Source organism: Pongo abelii, chromosome 19, assembly GCF_028885655.2.
Source record: "Pongo abelii isolate AG06213 chromosome 19, NHGRI_mPonAbe1-v2.0_pri, whole genome shotgun sequence".
Taxonomy (NCBI): Eukaryota; Metazoa; Chordata; class Mammalia; order Primates; family Hominidae; genus Pongo; species Pongo abelii.
In genome coordinates, this window is record NC_072004.2 from 53406549 (window position 1) to 53429400 (window position 22852).

At 49.0% G+C, this 22852-nt stretch overlaps 2 protein-coding genes across 2 annotated transcripts in view; one reads left to right on the forward strand and one right to left on the reverse strand.

Moving 5' to 3' along the window:
* Nucleotides 1–3751: 3751 nt before the first annotated feature.
* On the forward strand, nucleotides 3752–13027 carry ZNHIT3 (zinc finger HIT-type containing 3). Its single transcript, XM_054536926.2, has 5 exons — nucleotides 3752–3929; nucleotides 4071–4102; nucleotides 9953–10039; nucleotides 11098–11178; nucleotides 12399–13027. The coding sequence occupies exons 1-5, from the start codon at nucleotides 3763–3765 to the stop codon at nucleotides 12578–12580; spliced, it is 549 nt and encodes a 182-aa protein (XP_054392901.2). The 5' UTR covers nucleotides 3752–3762; the 3' UTR covers nucleotides 12581–13027.
* A 176-nt stretch (nucleotides 13028–13203) lies between these two features.
* LOC129047292 (unconventional myosin-XIX-like) overlaps nucleotides 13204–22852 on the reverse strand; it is an 86427-nt gene continuing 76778 nt past the window's right edge. The window contains 9 exon segments of the mRNA XM_063718753.1: nucleotides 13204–13491; nucleotides 13494–13613; nucleotides 15464–15757; nucleotides 16270–16355; nucleotides 18025–18154; nucleotides 18264–18430; nucleotides 20297–20400; nucleotides 21145–21215; nucleotides 22494–22601. Of these exon segments, the coding sequence (XP_063574823.1) occupies nucleotides 13456–13491; nucleotides 13494–13613; nucleotides 15464–15757; nucleotides 16270–16355; nucleotides 18025–18154; nucleotides 18264–18430; nucleotides 20297–20400; nucleotides 21145–21215; nucleotides 22494–22601 (1116 nt within the window). The 3' untranslated portion in view covers nucleotides 13204–13455.

Genomic DNA, 22852 nt, shown 5'->3' on the forward strand with positions numbered 1-22852 from the left:
CGGTGGGCACCGCGGGGAACCGCCCCTGGACAGCCAGTGGCACGCGGAGCCCTCGGTGAGCGCAGGCCCTGCTTTCCCGTAGGAACACTCGTGGGCATCGGGTCGCCCGCTTCGCCCCCGCGCTCTAGACGCACTTTCCTGCAGCCTGGCGATGTCCGAAGTGCATATCAGAGCCTGGACTTGCTCTTCCCGGCGCGGCCAGACCGCTGAGCCTCCCCGCACGGGGTGGGGCGCATGCGGGGCGCCAGCTGCGCGGGAATCCGGGCGAGCGCGCTCCACCCGAGCAGTGCGGGCCTGGAGCGCCCTCTGGCGGGACGGGGCGCGGCGTTGCGCGTCTCCAGCCTTGGGATTGGCCTGGACTCTCCTTCAACGCACCGGACAGCGCTGCCAGGAGGCAGAGCTCTGAAAACCTCGACAACGACGCCTCCCTCTCCAGTGCCCGCACTGCGTCCCAGGCTGACGCCAAGGAGGCCCAAGACAGTCCTGGGCGGCCATTAGGACGGGTCTGGAGGGGACATCAGTGTGGACATCTAGTTGCTGGGCCTGGGGTCACAGCCCCCTTTCTTGTCTGAACTGGCCACTGCCCGGAGGAGCTGCGCTGTGCGCCTTAGTGTGTCACCACCTAACCGCCATCGCGGCTGAGCCCACCTCCTTTCCCGGCCATTAGAGGACGAGGGGTGCGAAGGTCGGGGAAAGCTGGGGGCATTCAGATATCCAGAGTAGAGGAGGGGCCTCTTCCCTGGGTGGATGTGCATGGGAGGGATTCCAGGAATTTAATTTTCTTCTCTTTTGAGATGGAGTCTTGCTCTGTCACCAAGCTGGAGTGCAGTGGCGCGATCTGGGCTCACTGCAACCTCCGCCTCCCGGGTTCAAGGGATTCCCCTGCCTCAGCCTCCCGAGTAGCTGGGACTGCAGGCGCGCGCCACCACACCTGGCTAATTTTTTGTATTGTAGTAGAGACGGGGTTTCACCATGTTGGCCAGGATGGTCTCGATCTCCTGACCTCGTGATCTGCCCGCCTTGGCCTCCCAAAGTGCTGGGATTACAGGCGTGAGCCACCGCGCCTGGCCGAATTTTCTTTTTTCTTTTTTTTTCTGGAGTCATCATCTCTCCACTCGCAGGTAGGGAGTCAGCGTGGTTTGTATGCAGGTGGGAGGGACTGAGCCCCTGAAAATGGTTAGGATTGTCTCTGGCCTTAGCCTTGGTACACACATCACAGGACAAATCAAGCAGACAGTGGTGAGTCCGCCACAGTGGGCAAATTTCTACCCGTGCCAGACAGTGCACAGGATCTTTTTTTTTTCTCTCTCTCTCTCTCTCTTCCTTTTGAGACAAGGTCCTGCTCTGTCACCCAGGCTGGAGTGCAGTGGCGTGATCTCCACTCACTGCAACCTCCGTCTCCTGGGCTCAAGCGATTTTCCCACCTCAGCCTCCCCAGTAGCTGGGATTACAGGCTCATGCCACTGCCCCCTGCTAATTTTTGTATCTTTTTGGGTAGAGATGGGTTTTCACCATGTTGCCCAGGCTGGTCTTGAACTCCTGGGCTCAAGCCATGCACCCGCCTTGGCCTCCCAAAGTGCTAGGATTACTGGCGTGAGCCACCTTACCTGGTGGGGCACAGGATTTTAAATTAAATTAAATTTTTTTTTTTTTTAATTTTTAGAGACAGTCTTGCTCTGTCGCCCAGGCTGGAGTGCAGTGGCATGATCTTGGCTCCCTACAATCTCTGCCTCTTGAGTTCCGGCTATTCTTGTGCCTCAGCCTCCCTAGTAGTTGGGATTACAGGTGTGCACCACCACACCCAGTTAATTTTTTCTATTTTTAGTACAGACAGGGTTTTGCTATGTTAGCCAGGCTGGTCTTGAACTCCTGGCCTCAAGTGATCTGCCTGCCTTGGCCTCCCAAAGTGCTGGGATCACAGGCGTGAGCCACTGTGCCTGGCCTAAATTTTTCTTCTTTAAGACGGGGTCTCTCTCTCTCTCTGTCACCCAGGCTGGAATGCAGTGGCACAATCATAGCTCACTGCAGCCTTGAACTCCTGGGCTCAAGTGAGCCTCCAGCCTCAACCTTCTAAGTAGCTGGGACTACAGGCTGATGCGACCATGCCCGGCTTGGCACAGGATTTAAATATGGCCCTGGACAGGTCACTGGCCTTCTCTGGCCTTCCCAGGTAAGCTTGGACTTTCTGGGACGCTTCAAGTTCAAATCATCAGTGGTACAACTGTTGAACAATATGAGGAACGCTGCGGGTTACTGGGCCTGTGTGGACCCGTTTTGGATTCTAAGCTGGGTCCTGGGCAGAAGTTGGAGGCTGGGGCAGCTGCAAGCAGGACAGGCAGGTGGCCAGAGGGCCCAGCAGCTTCAGCACTGAGGACTGGACTGGGTCGCCATGCCCAAAGGAAGGATAATTACTCACTTCCCACTCAAGAAGCAGATGGCAGAACCATTTTGGAGGAGCATGGCTTGGGGCCTGGGACCTATGTTCATGCGGTCCAGACAGAGATCCATGAGAGTTAAGACTCTTTCTAGATATCATGTAGCACTTCTGATTACAAAACTTTTGCACATGGTCTCCTCTCTGCTTTACAACAGCTCAGGAAAGTAGGCCCAAACATCCACTTTAATAGATGAGGGAGCTCAGAGGGGGTAACCAACCCCTCCAGGTCACACAGCCAGGGACGGGGTTGAGCCAAGGTTCAAACCACTGCCTTGGTTGTTGCAGATACATCCCTCCAGACACCTTTATTGAAGAGGGACCCTGAAGGCTGAACGGCCAACACAGAAGAGGAGGCACTTGGGAGTAAGGGTGATTTATGGCCCTGGGAGGGCCCAGTGCAGGTAGGATGGGAGCTAAGGTAAGGCTGGGCCATGCATAGCTGCAAGCAAATTTCCTTAAAAAACAAAAAACATTACTTTGTCTAAATCTAAAGTTTGTGGTGGCATTCACGTCCCATCATAGCCCATCTATCCAGACTCATTTGCCTGGGATCCCCGTCTTGGGACTAGTGGTCACTGGCCTGCTTCCTGGTCAGTTAGCTTCCGGGACTAGGGGGAGGTGTAAGGAGCCTAGAGTGCAAAATTTAAGAAGCACTCACTCTCAGGGGAGTGCAGGTGCAGGGTAGCGACGGCAGGACTCTAAGAGTGAGTCTCTTTCCTCCCCGTTTCCCCGTCCTACTTTCACTCTAAGCATTTAGTTCCCAGAGGACAGAGACGACTTCTTCATTAGAAGACCCCGGGGGGTCCCCAGCCCTGAAGGGCTCACTGTTGGAGCTAAAACATTTGCCACTGTTCAGGCTCATCTTTCTTTCCCCAGTGAAAAATGGCCTAGGTTGGGAAGGGCAGGTTCGTGTCTACTGCGTGATCCAACCGATTCTGGTTCGCCCAGTGTCTAGACTTGTGCTTTGCCAAGAATAAGCAGCTGAGATGGGCGGATAAACCTCAATGTCCCTGCAAGATTCAGGAAGTCCCAGCCGGAAAGTAAAGGACGTTTAGTTCCATGTATTGTTTTCTTTTTTACATGCGGGGCAACACACCTGGACAGTGTCGATGGCTTGCTCCAAGCCACACGGCCGCATAGGGACAGGGACTGGGCTGCATAACAAGTTCTTCGACGCTGTGATCTAATCAAGGAAAACCTGGGACGCAGCTACTGGATGAGTATCGAGTGTATCGACGCTCTACTTACGAGGACTGGAACAGTGAGCAGGATCAGTCCATTGCTTTTGCCTATCTGCTGAACGCTGATTGGTCCCCGTTTAGGAAATGGAAAAAGGGGCGTGCACGCGGGCGCCGCTGCGTGAGGGGCGCGCGGCGGCAGGGGAAGCAGTCTCCTTCCACAAGACCATGGCGTCGCTCAAATGTAGCACCGTCGTCTGCGTGATCTGCTTGGAGAAGCCTAAATACCGCTGTCCAGCCTGCCGCGTGCCCTAGTGAGCGGGGAGGTCGCGGGGTCCGGGGGCGCGGGTGTCCGGCCACGGCGGGAGGGCAGGAGGGCGGGCGGGAGCCGGCGGGCTGCTGGGGGGGCCGCGGACCCTCGGGGCTGACGCGGCTTGTGGCCTCTGTTGTTACAGCTGCTCGGTAGCCTGCTTCCGGAAGCACAAAGGTGAGCCCCGTCCCCGCCAGCCCTCGGCCCCCTCTGCGCACGGGGCAGCCCCCACGTCCGGCCTCCCTCTTGGGGCATGGACCCTTGGGCTGCGCTTCCTTTCCCGCCTCGGGTCTCCGCGGGTTCTGCAGGAACCTTGCTTCCTCTGACTTGGTCCCTGGTGTTCCTATGTGTCGGACAGTTCCCTCTGTTGTCCCTGCCTGTAATCGCTCTCAGGGTTTTGGTCAGTAGCCATTCTTCTACCCCGCTCCTCCTTCTGCGTGCTAGTCTTTCTTGCTTAGAAATAGTTTCCGATTGCTTTTCCCACCGAGGTCTACTCTAGCAGTTTCTTCCTCAGTATTCTGATGTAGCCCCTCACCATTTGGCTGAAACTGCGCTAAGTTTAACATATTTTCACTCGTGTAATGTCTTGTTAGAAACAAAGAGGTAAGTCCATGCACAATACAAGGAGAAGTCCTTGATTTGTTAAGAGAAAAAAAGAAGTAAGTTCTGTGTATGATGTGAACACACTTTTGTACAGTTAGAAGTGACCTGGCCGGGCGCGGTGGCTCACGCCTGTGGTCCCGGCCCTTTGAGAGGCCAAGGCGGGTGGATCACCTGAGCCCAGGAGTTCGAGACCAGCCTGGCCAACATGGTGAAACTCCGTTTCTACTAAAAATACAAAAGTTAGCCGGGCGAGGTGGCGCGCGCCTGTAATCCCAGCTACTCAGGAGGCTGAGGCAGGAGAATGGCTTGAACCCGGGAGGCGGAGGTTGCAGTGAGCCGAGATCGCACCACTGCACTCCAGCCTGGGCTACAGAGCCAGACTCAGTCTGGAAAAAAAAAGAAAAAAAAAGTTTGATGTAGGCGGGGCGCGGTGGGTCACGCCTGTAATGCCAGCACTTTGGGAGGCCGGGGCGGGCGAATCACTTGAGCTCAGGAGTTTGAGACCAGCCTGGGCAACATGGCGAAACCCGTCTCTATAAACAAACAAAGCCAGGCGTGGCGGCCTGCGCCAGTGGTCCCAGCTACTCAGGAGGCAGAGGTGGGAAGATCGCTTGAGCCTGGGAGGAGGAGGTTGCAGTGAGCCAAGATCGCACCACTGCACTCCAGCCTGGGAAACAGCAAGACTGTCTCAAAAAAAAAAAAAAAAAAAAGCTTGATGTAGATTCTTTCAGTTTATTTCCACCCTTGTACCAATATACAGAACTTTTTTTTAGCTTTTAGAATCTCAGCAATGAGACTGTACGCAACATCCTCATTTGATTTTATATGTTGGGCACTTTTTAAAACCTAGTGCATACAGGCCGGGCACAGTGGCTCATGCCTGTAATCCCAGCACTTTGGGATGCCAAGGTGGGTGGATCACCTGAGGTCAGGAGTTCGAGACCAGCCTGGGCAACATTATGAAACCACATCTCTACTAAAAATACAAAAATGAGCTGGGTGTGGAGGCGCGCGCCTGTAATCCCAGCTACTTGGGAGGCTGAGGCAGGAGAATTGCTTGAACCATGGAGACGCAGGTTGCAGTGAGCCAAGACTGCACCACTGCACTCCAGTGTGGGCAACAGAGACTCCATCTAAAAAAAAAAAAAATTTAAAAATAAAGACTAGTGCATACAAGTTCTAGTTCACTGATTTAAAGGACTGTATGTTATTTCATTATATAGTTGGTACGACCGTTATTTATATAAAGCCTCCTATTGGTTGATTTTTCTTTTTAATATTTGTTTTTAATTGACACATAATTGCATACAATTTGAGTTACGGTGTGATATTTCAATACCTGTATACAATGTGTAAGGATCAAATTAGGGTAATTAGCATATTCACCCCAAATAATCATTTCTTCATGTTGGGAACATTCACAATCCTCTCTTGTAGCTATTTGAAAGTATAAATTGCTGCCAACATGGTCACACTAAGGTACTGTGTAACACTAGAACTCATTCTTCCCATCTGGCTGTAATTTTGTATCCATTAACCAACTTCTCCCTAGCCCCCTACCCTCTACTCTTCCCAGCCTCTAGTTAACACTGTTCTGCTCTCTACTTCTGTGAAATCAACTTGCTTAGCATCCACATGTTAACAAGAACATCTTTCTGTGCCTGGCTTATTTCACTTAACATTATGTCCTTTGGGCTCATCCATGTTGCTGCAAGTGACAGGATTTCATGGTTTTTTATGGCTAATATCCAGTGTGTATATGTACATTTCTTTATCCATCTGTTGGTGGATTCTTAGGTTCATTCCATATCTTGGCTGTTGTGACTGGCAGTAAACGCAGGAGTGCAGGTATCTCTTCAGCAGACTGATTTCATTTCCTTTGGATATATATGCAGTACTGGGATTGCTGGATCATATGGTAGTTCTATTTGTAGTTTTTTTTAGGAACCTCTATGCTGTTTTCCATAATGACTGTACCAATTTATATTCCCAATAACCGTGCAGTGTATAAGAGTTCCCTTTTCTCCACATCCTTGCCAACATGTTATTTTTTTTCTTTTTGACAATAGCCATTCTTACTGTGGTGAGATGATATCTCATTGTGATCTTGACTTGCATGTCCCTAATGATTAGTGATGTTGAACATTTTTTCATGTACTTGTTGGCCATTTGTATGTCTTCTTTTGAGAAGTGTCTGTTTGGGTCACTTGCCCATTTTTGGTTTTTTTTTGAGACGGAGTCTTGCTCTTGTCGCCCAGGCTGGAGTACAGTGGCACGGTCTCTGCTTACTGCAACTTCCGCTTCCGGGGTTCAGGTGATTCTCCTGCCTCAGCCTCCAGAGTAGCTGGGATTACAGGTTCCTGCTGGCTGATTTTTGTATTTTTAGTAGAGACGAGGTTTCACCATGTTGGCCAGGCCATTCTTCAGCTCTTGACCTCAGGTGATCCACCTGCCTCGGCCTCCCAAAGGGCTGGGATTACAGGTGTGAGCCACCATGCCCGGCCCATTTGTCCACTTAATTTTTTTTTTTTTTTTTTTTTTTTTTTTTTTTTTTTTTGCTGTTGAGCTCCTTGTGTATTCTAGATATTAACCCTTTGTCAAGTGAATGTTTTGCAAATATTTTCTCCCATGCTACAGGTTGTCTCTTCACTCTGTTGTTTCCTTTGTTGTACAGAAGCTTTTTTGTGTAATAGAATTCCATTTGCCTGTTTTTGCTTTTGTTGCCTGTGTTTTTGAGATTTTATTTATAAAATCTTTGCCTAGACTAATGTCCTGAAGCATTTCCCCTGTGTTTTCTTATAGTAGTTTCAGGTCTTACATTTAGGTCTTTAATCCATTTTGATATTTACATATGGTGACAGATAAGGATCTAGTTTCATTCTTCTGCATATGGTTATCCTTACAGTTATCCTATTTTTCCAGTACCATTTATTGAAGAGTGCTTTTTTCCCAGTATATGCTCTTGGTGCCTTTGTGAAAAGTCAGTTGGCTGTAAATGTGTGAATTTATATCTGGGTTCTCTATTCTGTTCCATTGATCTATGTGTCTATTTTTATGCTAGTACCATGCTGTTTAGATATTATAGCTTTGTAGTATATTCGAGGCCAAGTAGTGGTGATGCCTCCAGCCTTGTTCTGTTTGCTCAGGATTGCTTTGGCTATTGGGGGTCTTTTGTGGTTCCATATTAATTTTAGAATTTTTTTTTTGAAATTTCTGTGAACAGTATCATTGGTATTTTGATAGGGATTGCATTGACTCTAGATTACTTTGGGTAGTATGGTCATTTTAATATTTATTTTTCTTATTGGTGGATATTTATATTAATTTTGCCTTTGTTGCTGCTATAGGCAGTGTTAAAGTGGTATTTAATAAATAATAATTTTTATCAGAAATTTCTAATAGCCACATCTGTTGTACGCTTTTCATTTGTCTTTTTATTTTTATTTTTTTGCAACAAAGTCTTGCTCTGTCACCCATGTTGGAGTGCAGTGGTGCTCACTATAGCCTTGACTTCCTGGGCTCAGGCAATCCTCCTACCTCAGCTGCCCAAGTAGTTGGGACTGCAGGCGTGTGCCACCATGCCTGGCTTATTTATTTTTAATTTTAATTTTTGTGGAGATGAAGTCTCACTGTATTGCCTGGGCTGGTCTTGAATTCCTGGGTTCAAGTGATCCTTCCACCTTGGCCTCCCAAAGCGTTGGGATTACAGACGTGACCTACCCGTGCCCAGCCTTTCATCTTTCTTGATTCCTATGAATATCTGCTATGTTTGGCTTCTCCTTTCTTGATATTCTTCTTTGGAGGCTGAGAAGATACCGCTCTGTGGTATTCTTTCCTCCCTTTCTCCCTTCGAAGTCCTAACCAGGCCTGACCCTGTTATAGCTTCTGAGGTCAGATGAGATAGGGTGCATTCAGGATGGCACAGCTGTAGATTCTCGTTTTCTTTTTTTTCCTTTTTTCGAGACAGGGTCTTGCTCTTTTGCCCAGGATGGAGTGCAGTGGTGTGATCACAGCTCATTGCACCCTTGGCCTCCTGGGCCCAAGTGATCCTCCCACCTTAGCCTCCTGAGTAACGGAGACAAACTATCTATTTTTCGTAGAGACAGGGTCTCACTGTATTGCCTAGGCTGGTCTTGGACTCCTGGGCTTAAGCAATCCTCCTGCCTCGACCTCCCAAATTGCTGGGATTACAGGCAGGAGCCACTGTGCCCAGCGTCTCCTTCCTTTTGCTAGATCTCTCTCTTGAAATTTGGTCCTTGACTTTTATTCCTAGGTAGGTGATCTCTCTTTCACTTTAAACTTTTTTTTTTTTTTCTTGCTGACATCCAACTCTTTAGCTCCAGCCTCTTTTTGAGCCCCTTAGACACAAATGTATTTTGGGGTCAGGTACAACCCAGAAAATTCACCTCTCCTTCAGTCCCTCCTGCTGTATTCCTTACACATATAGCATAGCCATAAAGTTAGACCTGGATTCCAAATCTGCCTCTGCTACTTACTAGCTGTGGACCCCAATGGACACGTTTATTACAAGAAAATTTAATCCTTTCATCTATAAGTGGAGTTAACAGTCTCCATGTCATGGGGGCTTTGTAAAGGTTCATTGAGCCACTATGTATCTCACTGTGTACCTGGCATAGTGCTTGGCACTTAGTCACTGGCAGCTGTTGTAACTGCCACCTACCTGACTAGAACCTTTCTGTAGCATATTGTCCAATCTACATTTTAAGTCTCTACAATCTGGTCCTGCCTTTATGTCCTCAGAACCCTTTCCTGTGACTTCATGCTCTGTTGATTCTCTGTCACCCAGGCTGGAGTGCAGTGGCACAATCACAGCTCACTGCAGCCTTGACACACTGGGCTTAAGTGATCCTCCTGCCTCAGCCTCCCAAGTAGCTGAGACCACATGCGTGTACCACCATGCCTGGATGATTTTTTTTATTTTTTGTAGAGACATAGTCTTGCTAGGTTGCCCAGGCTGGTCTCAAACTCCTGGGCTCAAGTGATCCTCCCACCTTGGCCTCCGAATGTTAGGATTACAGGCATGAGCCAGCACAGCTGGCCTTCTGTTGACTGTAGTTCTTTGGTGGTTTTGCCTCTAGTTTTATCCCATCTGGTATCTGGTTTACAACAGCTATTTCAAACACCCCAGTTAATTGTGGTGAGAATTTTGTAAGATTCAGCAGGGTAGGAAGGATGGGGACAGGTTCTTGGGGTGCATGAATGAGTCCTGCTTTCTCAGCCTGCTGGTGGTTTTCCTTAACCTCCCCCTTGCTTTGATCTCTCACTTCTTCCACATTCCTGGGCACCCACCCACATCCCTTACCCCAGACACTTGCTTCCTACCTAGATGCTAGCTTGGTGGGGAGGTGCAGGCTTGTCGCTGAAATGGAGGTAATGTGGGCCTGGGATTTGTGTCTTTTTCAGAACAGTGCAGCCCTGAAACTCGTCCTGTTGAGAAAAAAATAAGATCAGCTCTTCCTACCGAAACCATAAAGACTGTGGAAAACAAAGGTGGGTTGGTTGACTTCAAACAAGGCTACAAGGGACTTCACATAGAATAAGTCAAAAGGAAGGAAAAGGGGAGAGTGGGGCTGGTCAGGGAATCCAGAATAGCTTCATTGGGAAGGAACAGCTTCCTTAGCCCTGAGCATCAGGAGTGGGGGCCATGTCATCATGGATGATACTGAGGCAACAGCCTGAAAGCAGTATTCAGGAGAAGAAAAATGGGCAGAAGACAGAGATGAGAAAGGCCATGGCTGTGGTTTGGGGGTTTGCGGTGGGCCCTGCTGGCAGGAGCCTTCTCTAGCCCACAGCTGCTGGTCTCCCTCCATGAATCAGGCTGGGGCTGTCAGTTCACCTGAGCTCAGCCCAGGCAGGAGGCTTTCTTTGTCCTAGATCATCTCGCTGCTGCTGGGGGTTCAGAGCTAACAGCAGTAGTGGGCTGTCGACCCATCCGTCCAGCCATCTAAACGTTCTTTAATACCTCCTGGGTGTCATGCACCATGCCAGACTCTGAAAGCAGCCCCTCTGGTGCCACCAAAGAGGTATTGAACATTCACTCCAAAGGCATGGCCCATTTTTGCCCTTTGAGAAATTTCCAGGTTGGGTTCAGGCAATGCCAGCAGTTTCTGCCCATGCTGAAAGCACAGGAGATTCTGCTTGGCTGGTTTTTACAGAGCATCCAGTTAACTGGCCCATCACGGGGTTGGAGCCGTGTTGAGGTGGGGATGGGTAGTAAGTTATTAGACAACCGGGGTCTAAGCCTAAAGACCACAGGACCACATATACTTACTGTATATCCACATATACTTACTGTAGTAAGGATGTGAACACTAGGGTGCATTTGTTAAAATCACCAATTCTTTCACTTAGCCTCCCTCTTCTAAAAAAGGAGTGTTAGTATAGTCACAAACTCTGGAGAAGAGGATTTTTTGTCTGTACCTGTTTGAATACCCCTATCACTATCACATGTGCATGCACACATTTTTATCCTGTTGAAGTAGTGGTTAAAATCTGGTGCCCAGGCCTCCTTTTTAGTCATGAGCCATTGACTGTTTTGTATTCCTTAGATGATGATGACTCTATAGCTGATTTTCTCAATAGTGATGAGGAAGAAGACAGAGTTTCTTTGCAGAATTTAAAGAATTTAGGTAAGTCTGTGCTATGCTTGTTTGTCAATCGTTGAGATACATTTACTGTGTTTTAAGGATTGTGATTTTTAAAAAAGTTATTAAATCCTTGAATAAGTATGGCATGTAGGGCTCTTACTATCTAGCCACATAATCTGTAAACATACAGGGTTTCACACCTCCCAGCCTGCCCACACCATTCCTTCTGCCTGGAATCCTGCTGGTCTTGTGGGTGGGCAAAATTCTGCTCCTCCTTCAAGCCTTGGTTCAAGTTTTCTTCACTCAGCTAAGCTTTTCTTGACCTTTTGTGTCTCTTTCAGAATTAGGCACTTTTTTGGTTTCCCATAGCAACTTGGACTTATTAGTAATAAATCACTGTTACATTTCATGGTAATTTGTCTCTCACATACCGATTTGTACAGCAGGGACCTGTATTCCCAGATCCCCAGTGCTCAGCTCACAGTCCAGCCCTTAACACAAACTGGTTATCACATGATTTGATTTAGGGGGAAACAGGTGTTGCCATTTTTGTAGCACTGCTTATTCAGTCCTTACAACATTCTGTTACATGTGCATGGGGTCTGTTAATTTCATTCTTCTCATTTCACAGAATCATGTTAAAAGGTTATGCTTTGCACTTAGTCTCATGGTAACGATTAGTTAGACTGAGTTTGGAGCTGAGCTGGTAATAGGTGTGAAAAATTTTACAGACTGTAAAGTACCATGCAGGTATTATTGTTGGTTCCCTGCTACTGGTGCTGCTGCACGCCAAATCGCATGCTTAGACATCATTCAGAGTATTTCGTATAGCTGTCTTCACCACTGGCAACTTTTTATGGCTAGAAAGAAAGAAAACATGCCAGCAGCTTAATGCTACTATTTGCTTTGTGATTGTGCTGATAAAGCATTTTTTTCTTAGCTGAAGTGGCACGAAGTTACAATATTTACAAAGATACCAAGAACTGGTTATGTTACTGCATTTAATGTGGAAATAGTTTGATATGCTGATCTTAACTTTCATTTTATAGAGGTGGGGTCTCGCCATGTTGCCCAGGCCGGTCTTGAACTCCTGAGCTCAAGCAATCTGCCCACCTTGACCTCCCTAATTGCTGGTATTACAGGCATGAGCCACCACGCCTTGCTGATAGTTTTATTACACTTGAAATATTTCTTCACTTTTCAGCCATCTCCATGTGTTTCCACTTGAACTCAGACTGGCTTTTTTTCTTGTTAATTTTTAGGGGAATCTGCAACATTAAGAAGCTTATTGCTCAATCCACACCTCAGGCAGTTGATGGTCAACCTCGATCAGGGGGAAGACAAAGCAAAGCTCATGAGAGCTTACATGCAAGAGCCCTTGTTTGTGGAGTTTGCAGACTGCTGTTTAGGAATTGTGGAGCCATCCCAGAATGAGGATTCTTAAGATGGATTATTGTGCTGCTTGCTCAAGTGTGTGCTTGACTCCTGGAACCTGCCTGCTCCCTCTCCCAGGAGACCAGCTAGTTGTGGGAGGGCGGGGGAGGGGGGGGAGCGGCGGGGAGCTCAGGCAAAAGAGGTTTCCAGGATGCAGATTAGGTCATGCAGGCCTTTACTGGCATTCATGTGGCTCATGTTTCAGGCAGACATGGGGTCCTTAAGGTGGCAAGTCCTTTATGGAGAGAAAACTTGACATTCAGATGATTGTTTTTAAATGTTTTACTTTTGTTACAGTTGATAGACATCATAAATGATATCAAGCTTTACACTTCATATGGAGTTAAACTTGGTCAGTGTTAATAAAATCAAAAGATGTGATTCTACTGTACATTGCATTATTCATAATTTAATTGTTTGAAATTACATTAAATAAATCAACTAATTAAATACTAAAGTTTTGTTCCTTTTTAAAGGAAATAACCACAAAATTTTTCCCAGCCCAAATTCCAGCGCCAATTTTAGGCCAACTTTGGCTGTTTTCTTCCAAAAGTGCTTATGTGGAATTGGGGTCCCCAATGTAGTGACAGACAGTCATGACTGCTGCTGAGTTTGATGTGTGAAGGTAGTGAAACGTGGCCCTGATGTTTCTTAACCCTGGTTTGGTAACTACCAGCCCTGACACCATCAGTGCTTGATGTAGCCTGGAGCCCCAGGCCCACTGATGCACTGGGCACGGGGCCCTGGGTCGAAGGCTGGAGCTGTCACTGTTGTTCACGTGCATTTGGAGCACTGTGGGAATAGTCTGGCAGCTGTGTGCTGATTAAATGTCTTTGGCAAGGCAGGGGGCAGGAAAAGGCCTTGTGGAAACAAAGGCACCAAGGATCACCCCAGCCCAGTGAAGGCAGAAGAGGTCACATGTGGATCAGCCTGTGTCTTTCCAGCAGGATCTGATTAAAGCCTGTAATGCTGTAGGGCGAAGGTTCAGGGCAGATGTCAGCATACCGCAGTGGAGACTTTCTGCAGTGAAACTTTATCGATCCCTAGAGGGGAGAGAGAGATGCAGCTTTAGCACCAGTTCCTGGGAGTGCCAGGGCCTAACAACCCCACAGAGCAGACGCTAAAAATGCAAGGAGGTATGGACAAGTACTAGTACTGGGGGCCACAGCAGGATTAAAATAGCATTACATCCACTCAGTGTGAGACAGATGAGGAAACCCTAGGAGGAGGCGCTCCCTAAGAGGAATGTCTGTCACATTCCTATGACTGCTTAAAGCCAGAAGAGCAAAACATTTACCCTTCTGTTTAGCAGGCCTGTGGGTTTTCATGGGAGATTTCATCCAGATTAAGGCTTATATAGTAATTCCTCTGAATGGAAATTTGGTGTTTCCTTCTGCCTTGTCATTTCACTTATTCCTTGCTATGACTCCATGCAGTAGGTTAAGTATTAGCCCATTTTATAGACAGGCTCCGAGAAAATGTGTCTTAGCCAAGATCATCCAGTGAATGGGGCAGAACCAGGACCCAGACCCTGGGGTTCTACCTCCCAGTGCAACACACTTTCACCTTTCCTTGGCCACTTTATTTCTATGAGGCCTGGCTTACTGGGGTAACTCACAAAGCCCTGAGTGACACTGACTTCCTGAGTGTGCTGGCTGACTTTTCCCTGGATGCTTATATAAAAACAGCTGGGTACGGTGGCTCACACTTGTAATCCCAGCACTTTGGGAGGGCAACGCAGGCAGACCACTTGAGGTCAGGAGTTCGAGACCAGCCTGGCCAATATGGCGAAACCCTGTCTCTTAAAAATACAAAAAGAAATATAGCCAGGCATGGTGGCACATGCCCTGTAGTCCCAGCTATTCGGGAGGCTGAGGCAGGAGAATCGCTTAAACCCACTGCACTCCATCCTGGGCAACAGAGTGAGACTCCATCTCAAAAAATTAAATAACATGGAGAAAAAAAACCCACAGAGAACTTGGACCACTGACCCTGCTTGTCATTTCGTCAGCTACAAAAGGAGAAAAACCAAGCAATACAATTTGAGGAAAACATGGTGCCAAATCCAGTGCCATTTGAGGTAACAAACTCCTCACAACCCAAGTTGTGATGTGGGACTAATTAGATTATTTGCTCTCAAGTCTTGGGTAGTTTCTTTTTTGCTACGTCTCGTGAATTTTTCCTCTTTTCTGTAATTGACCTATTATTACCCTAAGCCAAACTTTTTTTTTTCTTTTAGACGGACTCTCGTCCTGTCACTCAGGCTGGAGTGCAGCAGCGCAATCTCGGCTCACTGCAACCTTTCCCTCCCAGATTCAAGCAATTCTCGTGCCTCAGCCTCCTGAGTAGCTGGGACTACAGGCGCCTGCCACTACACCCAACCAATTTTTGTATTTTTAGTAGAGATGGGGTTTCGCCATGTTGGCCAGGCTGGTCTCGAACTCCTGACCTCAGGTGATACGCCCGCCTCGGCTTCCCAAAGTGCTGGGATTATAGGCGTGAGCCACCGCTTCAGGCCCTAAGCTAAACTTTCATCACCTCCTGCTCCTGACTCATCTAAAGCCTTGGTTCTCAGTGTGGTTCATGGAGCATCAGAATCAACTGGGAGCTTGCTAGAAACGCAGCACTGCATTTGGAAATGGGACTAGATTAGAGATGCCGAAATAATTAGAAGCAGTTTTTAAAAAGATAAAGGGCTCTGGAAGATTCCCAGTTATAACAAAGTAAATAATCCAAATCTTCAGCTGGTTGGGACGTGCAGCCCTCTGGTTTACCTGGTAGGGTTAGGGACGGATCTTGTCCCAGCCTCAGTCTCACTCCCGCTGTGAACTTGTAGGCTTTGCTCCTACTGTCCTCAGGAACAAAGCTGTCATGGCCATCACACACAACGTACCTGAGGCAGCGCTCGGATGGACGTGACACCAGCCTGGTCTTGTGCTGTCTGGACAGTGTAGCTACTGGGGCTGCCCCTGGGGAGCTGGAGGCAAGCCCAGACCACTAATTTCCTCTGAAAGCTGCCTACACCCATAGCCGTATTGGCCAGGACCAGTCCCAGGGGCCAGAGGCGGATTATTGCCTCCAGGAGCCTGGTCTGCAGCGGCGAGGTGCTCAGGGAACAGGGAGCTTGAGAGAAGTGTTTTTCTTCCACACCATCCAGCTCTTTAGCAGCAAGGCAGGCCATTCTGATCTTAAAAAGCAAACATCCCTTTATAGCTTTAGATTTATCTAGCCCTCTTAGCAGAAAATGGAAATCAAAACTATCTTTAACAAATCATCTTAAGGTGAACTGAAGGTAACTGGTTGCAAACAGCTGGCTGCCCTGAACCAAACTGGTTCCATATGGCACAAGTCTATACACCCCAGGCAACTGTGCTTAGGCCTTACATATGCTACTTGAAAACAAGGTAACAGTCCATCAAGATATAATTGATATGCCATAAAACCCAGTCTTCTAAAGTGTACATCCCAGAGTTTGGTATATTCCCAGAGTTGCTTATACCACTCTTTACCTACATAACCACCCTGCAGGGTAGGTGTTACTGTGCCCACTGCATACACGAGGAATATGAGGCTCACAGAGGCTGAACAACCTGCCCAAGGCCACCTACATTGCAGTGGCAGAGCCAGCATTCCCACTCGGGTCCATCTGGTCCCCAAAATTGATCCACTGCCCACCCCGACTTCTTGGGTCTTACTTACTCTCCACTTCTGCCATGCACGCTTGATGACTGTGGCAGCTGCATGCAGCCTCTGGATGTGTTTCCGAGTTAACCAGGAACGAATGGCTAAGAGGTTTGCCCAGAAACAGGAAAGAGATAATAAAGGGGCCATTAGAGCTGTCAGTGACTTGGCTGCAGCAGCACCACAGTTGCTGTCAAAGTTTCAAATACGTTTTTTTTTTTTTCCAATAAATTGCTACAAATAAGGTTCTAAAATCAATACATAAGGCAAAAATGGACTTTTAAACATTCCTTACACTGCCCACACACTTGAATACACCTACACAACACAGTGAAGGGGCATTGGGGAGAAGGACTGGCTGAGGGCCCAGCAGTTACTTCCTGTCTCAGGCTGGGTCCAGGTCAGCACCCAGGGAATAGGAGAGGTCTGGATTGTCTGTGCCTTTAAAAACTTTTTTTTTTTTTTTTTAAATCCTCGTTGAATTTGTTCACTTTATGCATCCCTGATCTCACATCACCATATACCCAAACACTGATACAATTAATAGATGGTGGTAATTTTTATTCCCTTCTCTACAATTTCAGCATATTCTTTTTCTTTTTGTTTCGTTTTTTTTTTTGAGACAGGGTCTTGCCCAGGCTGGAGTGCAGTGGCACGAACAGCTTATTGTAGCCTCAGTAAGGCTGTAGCTTCAATCTCCCAGGCTCAAGCAATCCTCTTGCCTCAGTCTCTGGAGTAACTGGGACCACAGGCATGCGCCACCAGGCAGTTAATTATGTTTGTTTGTTTTTTTTTTTTGCTCTGTCACCCAGGCTGGAGTGCGATGGTGCAATCTCAGCTCACTGCAAGCTCTGCTTCCTGGGTTGAGGTGATTCTCCTACCTCAGCCTCCTGAGTAGCTAGGATTATAGGTGCATACTACCACACTTGGCTAATTTTTGTATTTTTAGTAGAGACAGGGTTTTGCCATGTTGCCCGGCTGGTATCAAATTCCTGGGCTCAAGTGATCCTCCCACCTCAGCCTCCCAAAATGCTGGGATTACAGGAGCGAACTACTGTGCCCAGCTTCCTTATACAATTTTTTAATGCCTAGCCTACACACACAGAAACACACCTTAAAAGGATGGCATTGCCCTTAATATGTAGTTTGACATCTAGGTATAAATATCATTTTGGAAGTGGTTCTCCATTAAATTTATAATATTCTTCAAAAACACTTAGCTGCATCATAGGGATGGTCCAGTCCATCATCTGGCCATGATGTCACCACTGTTAGATATCTGGGTTCTTTCTAACACTTTTCCTTTTCAAAATAAGACCACTATGAACATGTTGGTTAATACATCTTTTCATTGGATGAACTCCTTTTGGTTTTTACCTTCTCCTTAAATTCATTCCAGCCCTAGAGCCCAGCAGGTAATGGTCTGAGTTGTCATAAAGGGAAAAAAAGTTGGCCTAAACAGCTGTCAGGGTCTGAGAAAGAGGAATTAAAGACAATGTTTAGCCTCCACTTCTTACAGAGCACCTTTGTTTGTGGAGTGACTTGGTTTCCACTGAACTGGAGAGACGCTATGGGTGAGGGGGACAGGGAATTTGAATCGCAGCACACCACAGGGACGTGCCTTCCCTGTGGTGAATCCCAGCACACCACAGGGACATCTCTTCAGGGTGGGACACAGCTTCAGGAGATGAGGACTCGACGAGCTATGTTTCAAAGGAAACCAACATCCTGTGGGGTCTGTGTGCAGTGCTGACAGGTGACTTGCCCACTTACCTGCCTGGATGAGCATGACGGCCCGCCGCTGCCGCTCCTGCTCTCGGTGCCGGTGTCGCCTCCAGCCACCCTGGATGCAGCGGGCACACTGCTCCAGCACCCGGGCACGCCCACATTCCAGAAGCTCCAGCTGGGAGAAAAGGCATCCATTGAGGACAGCCTCTTCTCCCCCTGCCTCCTCCTGCTGAGGAGAGCACACAGCTTGCCTCTGTAACCTCCTCATCCCCAAACCAGCTCACCATGGAGTCAGTCATGAACACCTTGGTCCTGCCACAGTGCATGGGGGCTGGCATGGCCTCAGCCGAGTCACCAGTTACGGCTGCTGCCTGAGTTAGGACCGGCAGAGTGTGGAGAATGTCCTGGATGAGAGGTTCAAGCGTGGCTTCCTCGCTGTGTGGACACCATTCTGGGGGAGGGAGATGGCCCCATCAGTGCATGGTCATCTCTACATGCCTCTGCGGGCTGAAGAAACTGGCTTTGGCCTCCCTAGCATTCTACAGGTTTCTTTCCTGCTGTTCTTGGCTCTAGCCATTTTCTCCTCGTTCTTCTTTTGGAGGAAGCCACAAACAGCCTCTCTATTGTCCCTCAGGGTGCTGGCTGTTCCGTGGAGCCTTGGAATACCCACTTGAGCCTGTGTGTCCTGGGGTGTCCCACAGCCTCTACTGCCATGAGTCCCTTTGGGCAGGCTGGCAGAGGGTGCTTGACACCTGGAAGGGTGACTCCTTCCAAGCTTGGAATCCCAGGCTGCTCAGCCAGCATTTGTTTCCAAGGCCACAAACACATATCCTGAGGGCCAAACAGGGCAGCTATAGGCCACTCCCTCAGCCCCGATCCCTCAACTCCCCGCCATGTATGGGAAAAGGGAGATCCAATCCCAGCCCTTAGTTTGGGAATCTTCTACTGCAAATAAAAAGAATAAATTAAAAAATAAATTAAAAAAAATCCCAGTCCTGCAAAGGTCCCACGTCCCACTGCCTGCCCTCCCGCAGCTCGCAGGGCTGACTCCTGGAGAGGGAGGATTTACCTGAGGGCTCTGACCACCTTAGCTGCCCAGTGCCTCTCTGGAGACAGAGGCTGCCAAAGGAGACACCACAGATGAGAAACAGCAGCAAAATCAACCAGGGGCCAGAAGGGCTTTGGGCAAGAGACATGGAACAGGACAGCAAACCATGGAGAGGGAGAAGAAAGGAGAAAGGGTGAAAGGAAAGTGAAAACTTCCCAGGAGGAGAGGAAACAAAGCAGGATTGCCCCAACGGCTGTGAGGGGCCCAGGGTAAGGCTGGGTGGGAGGGGCAGCATTGCTGGGCTGGGGTCCTGCCGAGGCGGGGCCCCCCAGCAGCCTGTCCTTGGCCTGTTCTCCCTCTGCCTGTGTCTGGGCCCTGTGGCTCCCACAGCCTCTCTTTTATCTGCATGCTGACAACCCCCATATGAGGGCCTCCAGATCTTTCCCTTGAGACTAAAGCCTGCCTAAGTGCCTTGCAGACTTCTTCACTGGACCTGCAGGACAAGTCACCCATGCCCGGGCTCTTCAGCCTCCCTCCCTGAACCTCTTTTCCTCTTGCTTTTCCTCACTGCCCAGGCTAAGTTAATTTACTCCTTTCCTCTCCCTCTACATCTAAGTCAAGCCCCTACCAAGACTGACCAGTTTCTTCCAACAAACATTTCCCGACCGTGCCCACATTTCTTGTTTCTCTCTATTGGGGCAACTTTGCAGCCTCACTCCCACGGCCCTCCATGGTGCCTCCAGAGTGGTCTCCAGAAAGTGTGAGGCTGATAGAGTCATTTGCTCCCTCCCCTGCAGTGCCTGCTCATCTGTCCAGAGAATAAAGTCCAGATTCCTTGATGGAGCCCTACCTGCCACTCCAGCCTCACCTGCCCCAGTTCTCTGCCTCAATGAACCAGCAACACAGAACGGGCTGGAGTTCCTCATACCCACACTGCTGCCTCAAGCCTCTAGGCCTGTGTTCAGATTACATCTATCATGTGGACCACTCATCACCTGGCTAATCCAATTTATTCTCAGATACTACCTCCTCCAGGAAGCCTTCCCCAATTCACACCTCCCTAGCACCACCCACAGCATCCTGCTCATAGCTCTGCCTTTCCACTTTCCATACTATTTGTCTTTTTTGAATCTGTTCCCCCACTGAACCAAAACCAGGGCTGTGTTTTATTCATCAGTAAGCCCCAGCCCCTAGCCCTGAGACAGGGCACAGGGTAGATGCTCAGTAAATTGTGGTTGCACAAATGACTAACTCATGGGTCCCACTCACCAGGGAGCCCTTTGGCAGGATATGGGCTGTCGGGGCGAGAGGATGTGCGAGGACGAAGCCTTCTTAGTAACTTGTATCGTTCTACAAAGTTTTGGTGAGAGACCCTGGAAACCAAAGCAGGCAGAAGGAGAGAATTACTTCATCTGTGAGCCAGGTTAACGGCTCAGGGCTCAACAGAAGTTATTCTATTTAATCTGCTCAACAACACAGCATGGTGCTGCCCTCCCCGAGTATCCCCACTGAATGTGAATGTGGTTTTGAAGCGATTTCTAGGATCACTTAGTTGGAAACCCATAAAGACCATTTAAAATGGGTCTGCTCTCCCTGCTGCCTTGGCCTACCAACACAAAGCATCTCTTGTGTTAGCAGGGGATTTGCGGGCTGCCTCCCTCCAAAGGGGCTGACAGGCCTCTCCCCAATTGGACCACTCCTATGATGCAGACATGCTTGGCCACATCTCTCCTCTGACCTCTCTGACCCCACAGTCTCCTCTTCCTCCCCCAGATCTCCCGGCTCCCCATCAAGGCAACACTTCTCAGACAGCTGATGGCACCTGATACCTGCACTTCCTCCCAATTGCTTGTCAGCCCTCCTGAGTCTGGCTTCTGTCCCCAACATTGTACCAATGTGGCTTTTGTCACAGCCATCAGCTGGGTACAAAATAGCGCACAATAAGTGAATGGATAAACGAATGGATGCTGCTCCCTAGTTCCCAGTTGACTTCTACAGACCAGCCTCTTTCTCTTCATCTCCACATCTCACTCTGGGTTGGGCAGGCGCTTGCCCGATGAGAGTCCTAACCCCACTCTGCACTGGCCCTGCACTGTGCCGTGATCAAGCCCACTCACCGGATGGGGAAGCCAGCAGCACTGATATGGATGGTCTCCACGAGGCCACAGGCCTCCAGCTGGGTCAGGACCTGCAAGGGTGGGGAGACAGGGCAGGCACCTGCAGCATGGGGCCAGCAGGCCAGAAATGCCATTCTCTCAGCCCTTCTTCTTAGGCCCTGGCCAGTGCCGAGCTGCAGGCTCTCCCAAGGCTTGGCTAATGGGGGTATCTCCTTGGGGCAGTGAGAAATCGAGGGACCTTGAAAACAAATCTCCCTGCTAGAAAGGGTCCTGGTGGTCCCAAGTCCCCCTCATCCAACGCATGGCTTCTGACACAGCTGAGGCAAGTGATGTCCTGGCTCCGTCTCACCCTGCCTTCAGTGTAGTCTCACTACCACACAACCCAGCCCACGCAAATTTCCAGTTTGGATTGTTTTCATTGTCTGCAGGCATTAGAGGGTGGCTCACAGCTGAGAGGCAGGGAATATTATACTATGAAGATTCTTCTGTGACCTGAATCCAGGTCTTTACCACAGAGCTGAGTTGTCCTGGCTACAAACCGGAAGGCCACATCTACCAGGTCACACCTTTAGCAGTGCCCAGCATTCACCCCTCATCCACATCCCTCAGAACCTGCAACCCCAAGAAAAGGGCAGCTGCTGGCTAGAGTGCTTTCGTTAGATTAGCAAAAAATGATACCGGCTGAGTGAGGTGGCTGCTCACGCCTGTAATCCCAGCACTTTGGGAGGCTGAGGCAGGCAGATCACCTGAGATCAGGAGTTCGAGACCAGCCTGGCTAATATGGTGAAACCCCATCTCTACTAAAAATACAAAAATCAGCTGGGTGTGGTGGTGCATACCTGTAATTCCAGCTATTTGGGAGACTGAGGCAGGAGAATCACTTGAACCCGGGAGGCGGAAGTTGCAGTGAGCTGAGATTGTACCACTGCACTCCAGCCTGGGTGACAGAGTGAGGCTCAGTCTCAAAAAAAAAAAAAAAGAAAGAAAAAAATGATACCTCCAGTGAGAAATGGCTGCACTGTGCGGGGACTGTATGGTGATGCAGACTTTCAGCTAATCACAAGACACCCATTCCTCTGGGCAGCTTCAGTCTCTCATCAGGGTACATGGCTCAAAAAAACAAGATGCACTGGAACTTGCCTCCCTGGCTAGGCTACTATGCACAGACCACATAACCATACATGCCTGCCCTGCCACAGCAAGGGAGATGGGTCCTCTCTCATGTCACGCCTGGCCGGAGAGACCACCTCTGTTCACTCCATTTGGAACAGATGTCCTGCCCTTCATCTCTCCAGGGCCTTGGCCAGATGGGGCTTGGTGCAAAGCAGCTTTGGCCCGGTGTTAATTACCTCCTCTTGGAGGAAGGTCTGCGCCTGGCCCTGGCTGTTGGGCTTGATGCAGCGAATGTAGTGGGGCGTGGTGCTGTGTAGGACCTGCAGAAGCTGCTCCAGCGAGGCCTGCAGATGAGAGACCATGGGGTTAGGCAGGGAGAGGGGCTGCCCAGAGCCATCAACTGGGCTCTGGTTAGTAACTACATCAAATGCCTCCAGCGGGCCCTTCCATGATCCTGAGACCAAGAATCTCCTGTGCAGGGATGACTGCTGCAGGCTCTCAATGAGCAGGCTCAGAGCACATTCCTCTCCCGACTTCCCATGCTCCTCACCTCTGTCTTAAGGGACCCTTCTAAACCTGTGATCCTCCCTGACTG

What these genes read in the sequence shown, in the direction of transcription:
- ZNHIT3 (XM_054536926.2), top strand. Translation starts at nt 3,763, where the DNA reads ATGGAAAAAGGGGCGTGCACGCGGGCGCCGCTGCGTGAGGGGCGCGCG. An exon ending in CCAGCCTGCCGCGTGCCCTA is followed by an intron (nt 3,930 to 4,070) that starts GTGAGCGGGGAG and finishes CTGTTGTTACAG; the next exon opens with CTGCTCGGTAGCCTGCTTCC. An exon ending in AAAGACTGTGGAAAACAAAG is followed by an intron (nt 10,040 to 11,097) that starts GTGGGTTGGTTG and finishes TGTATTCCTTAG; the next exon opens with ATGATGATGACTCTATAGCT.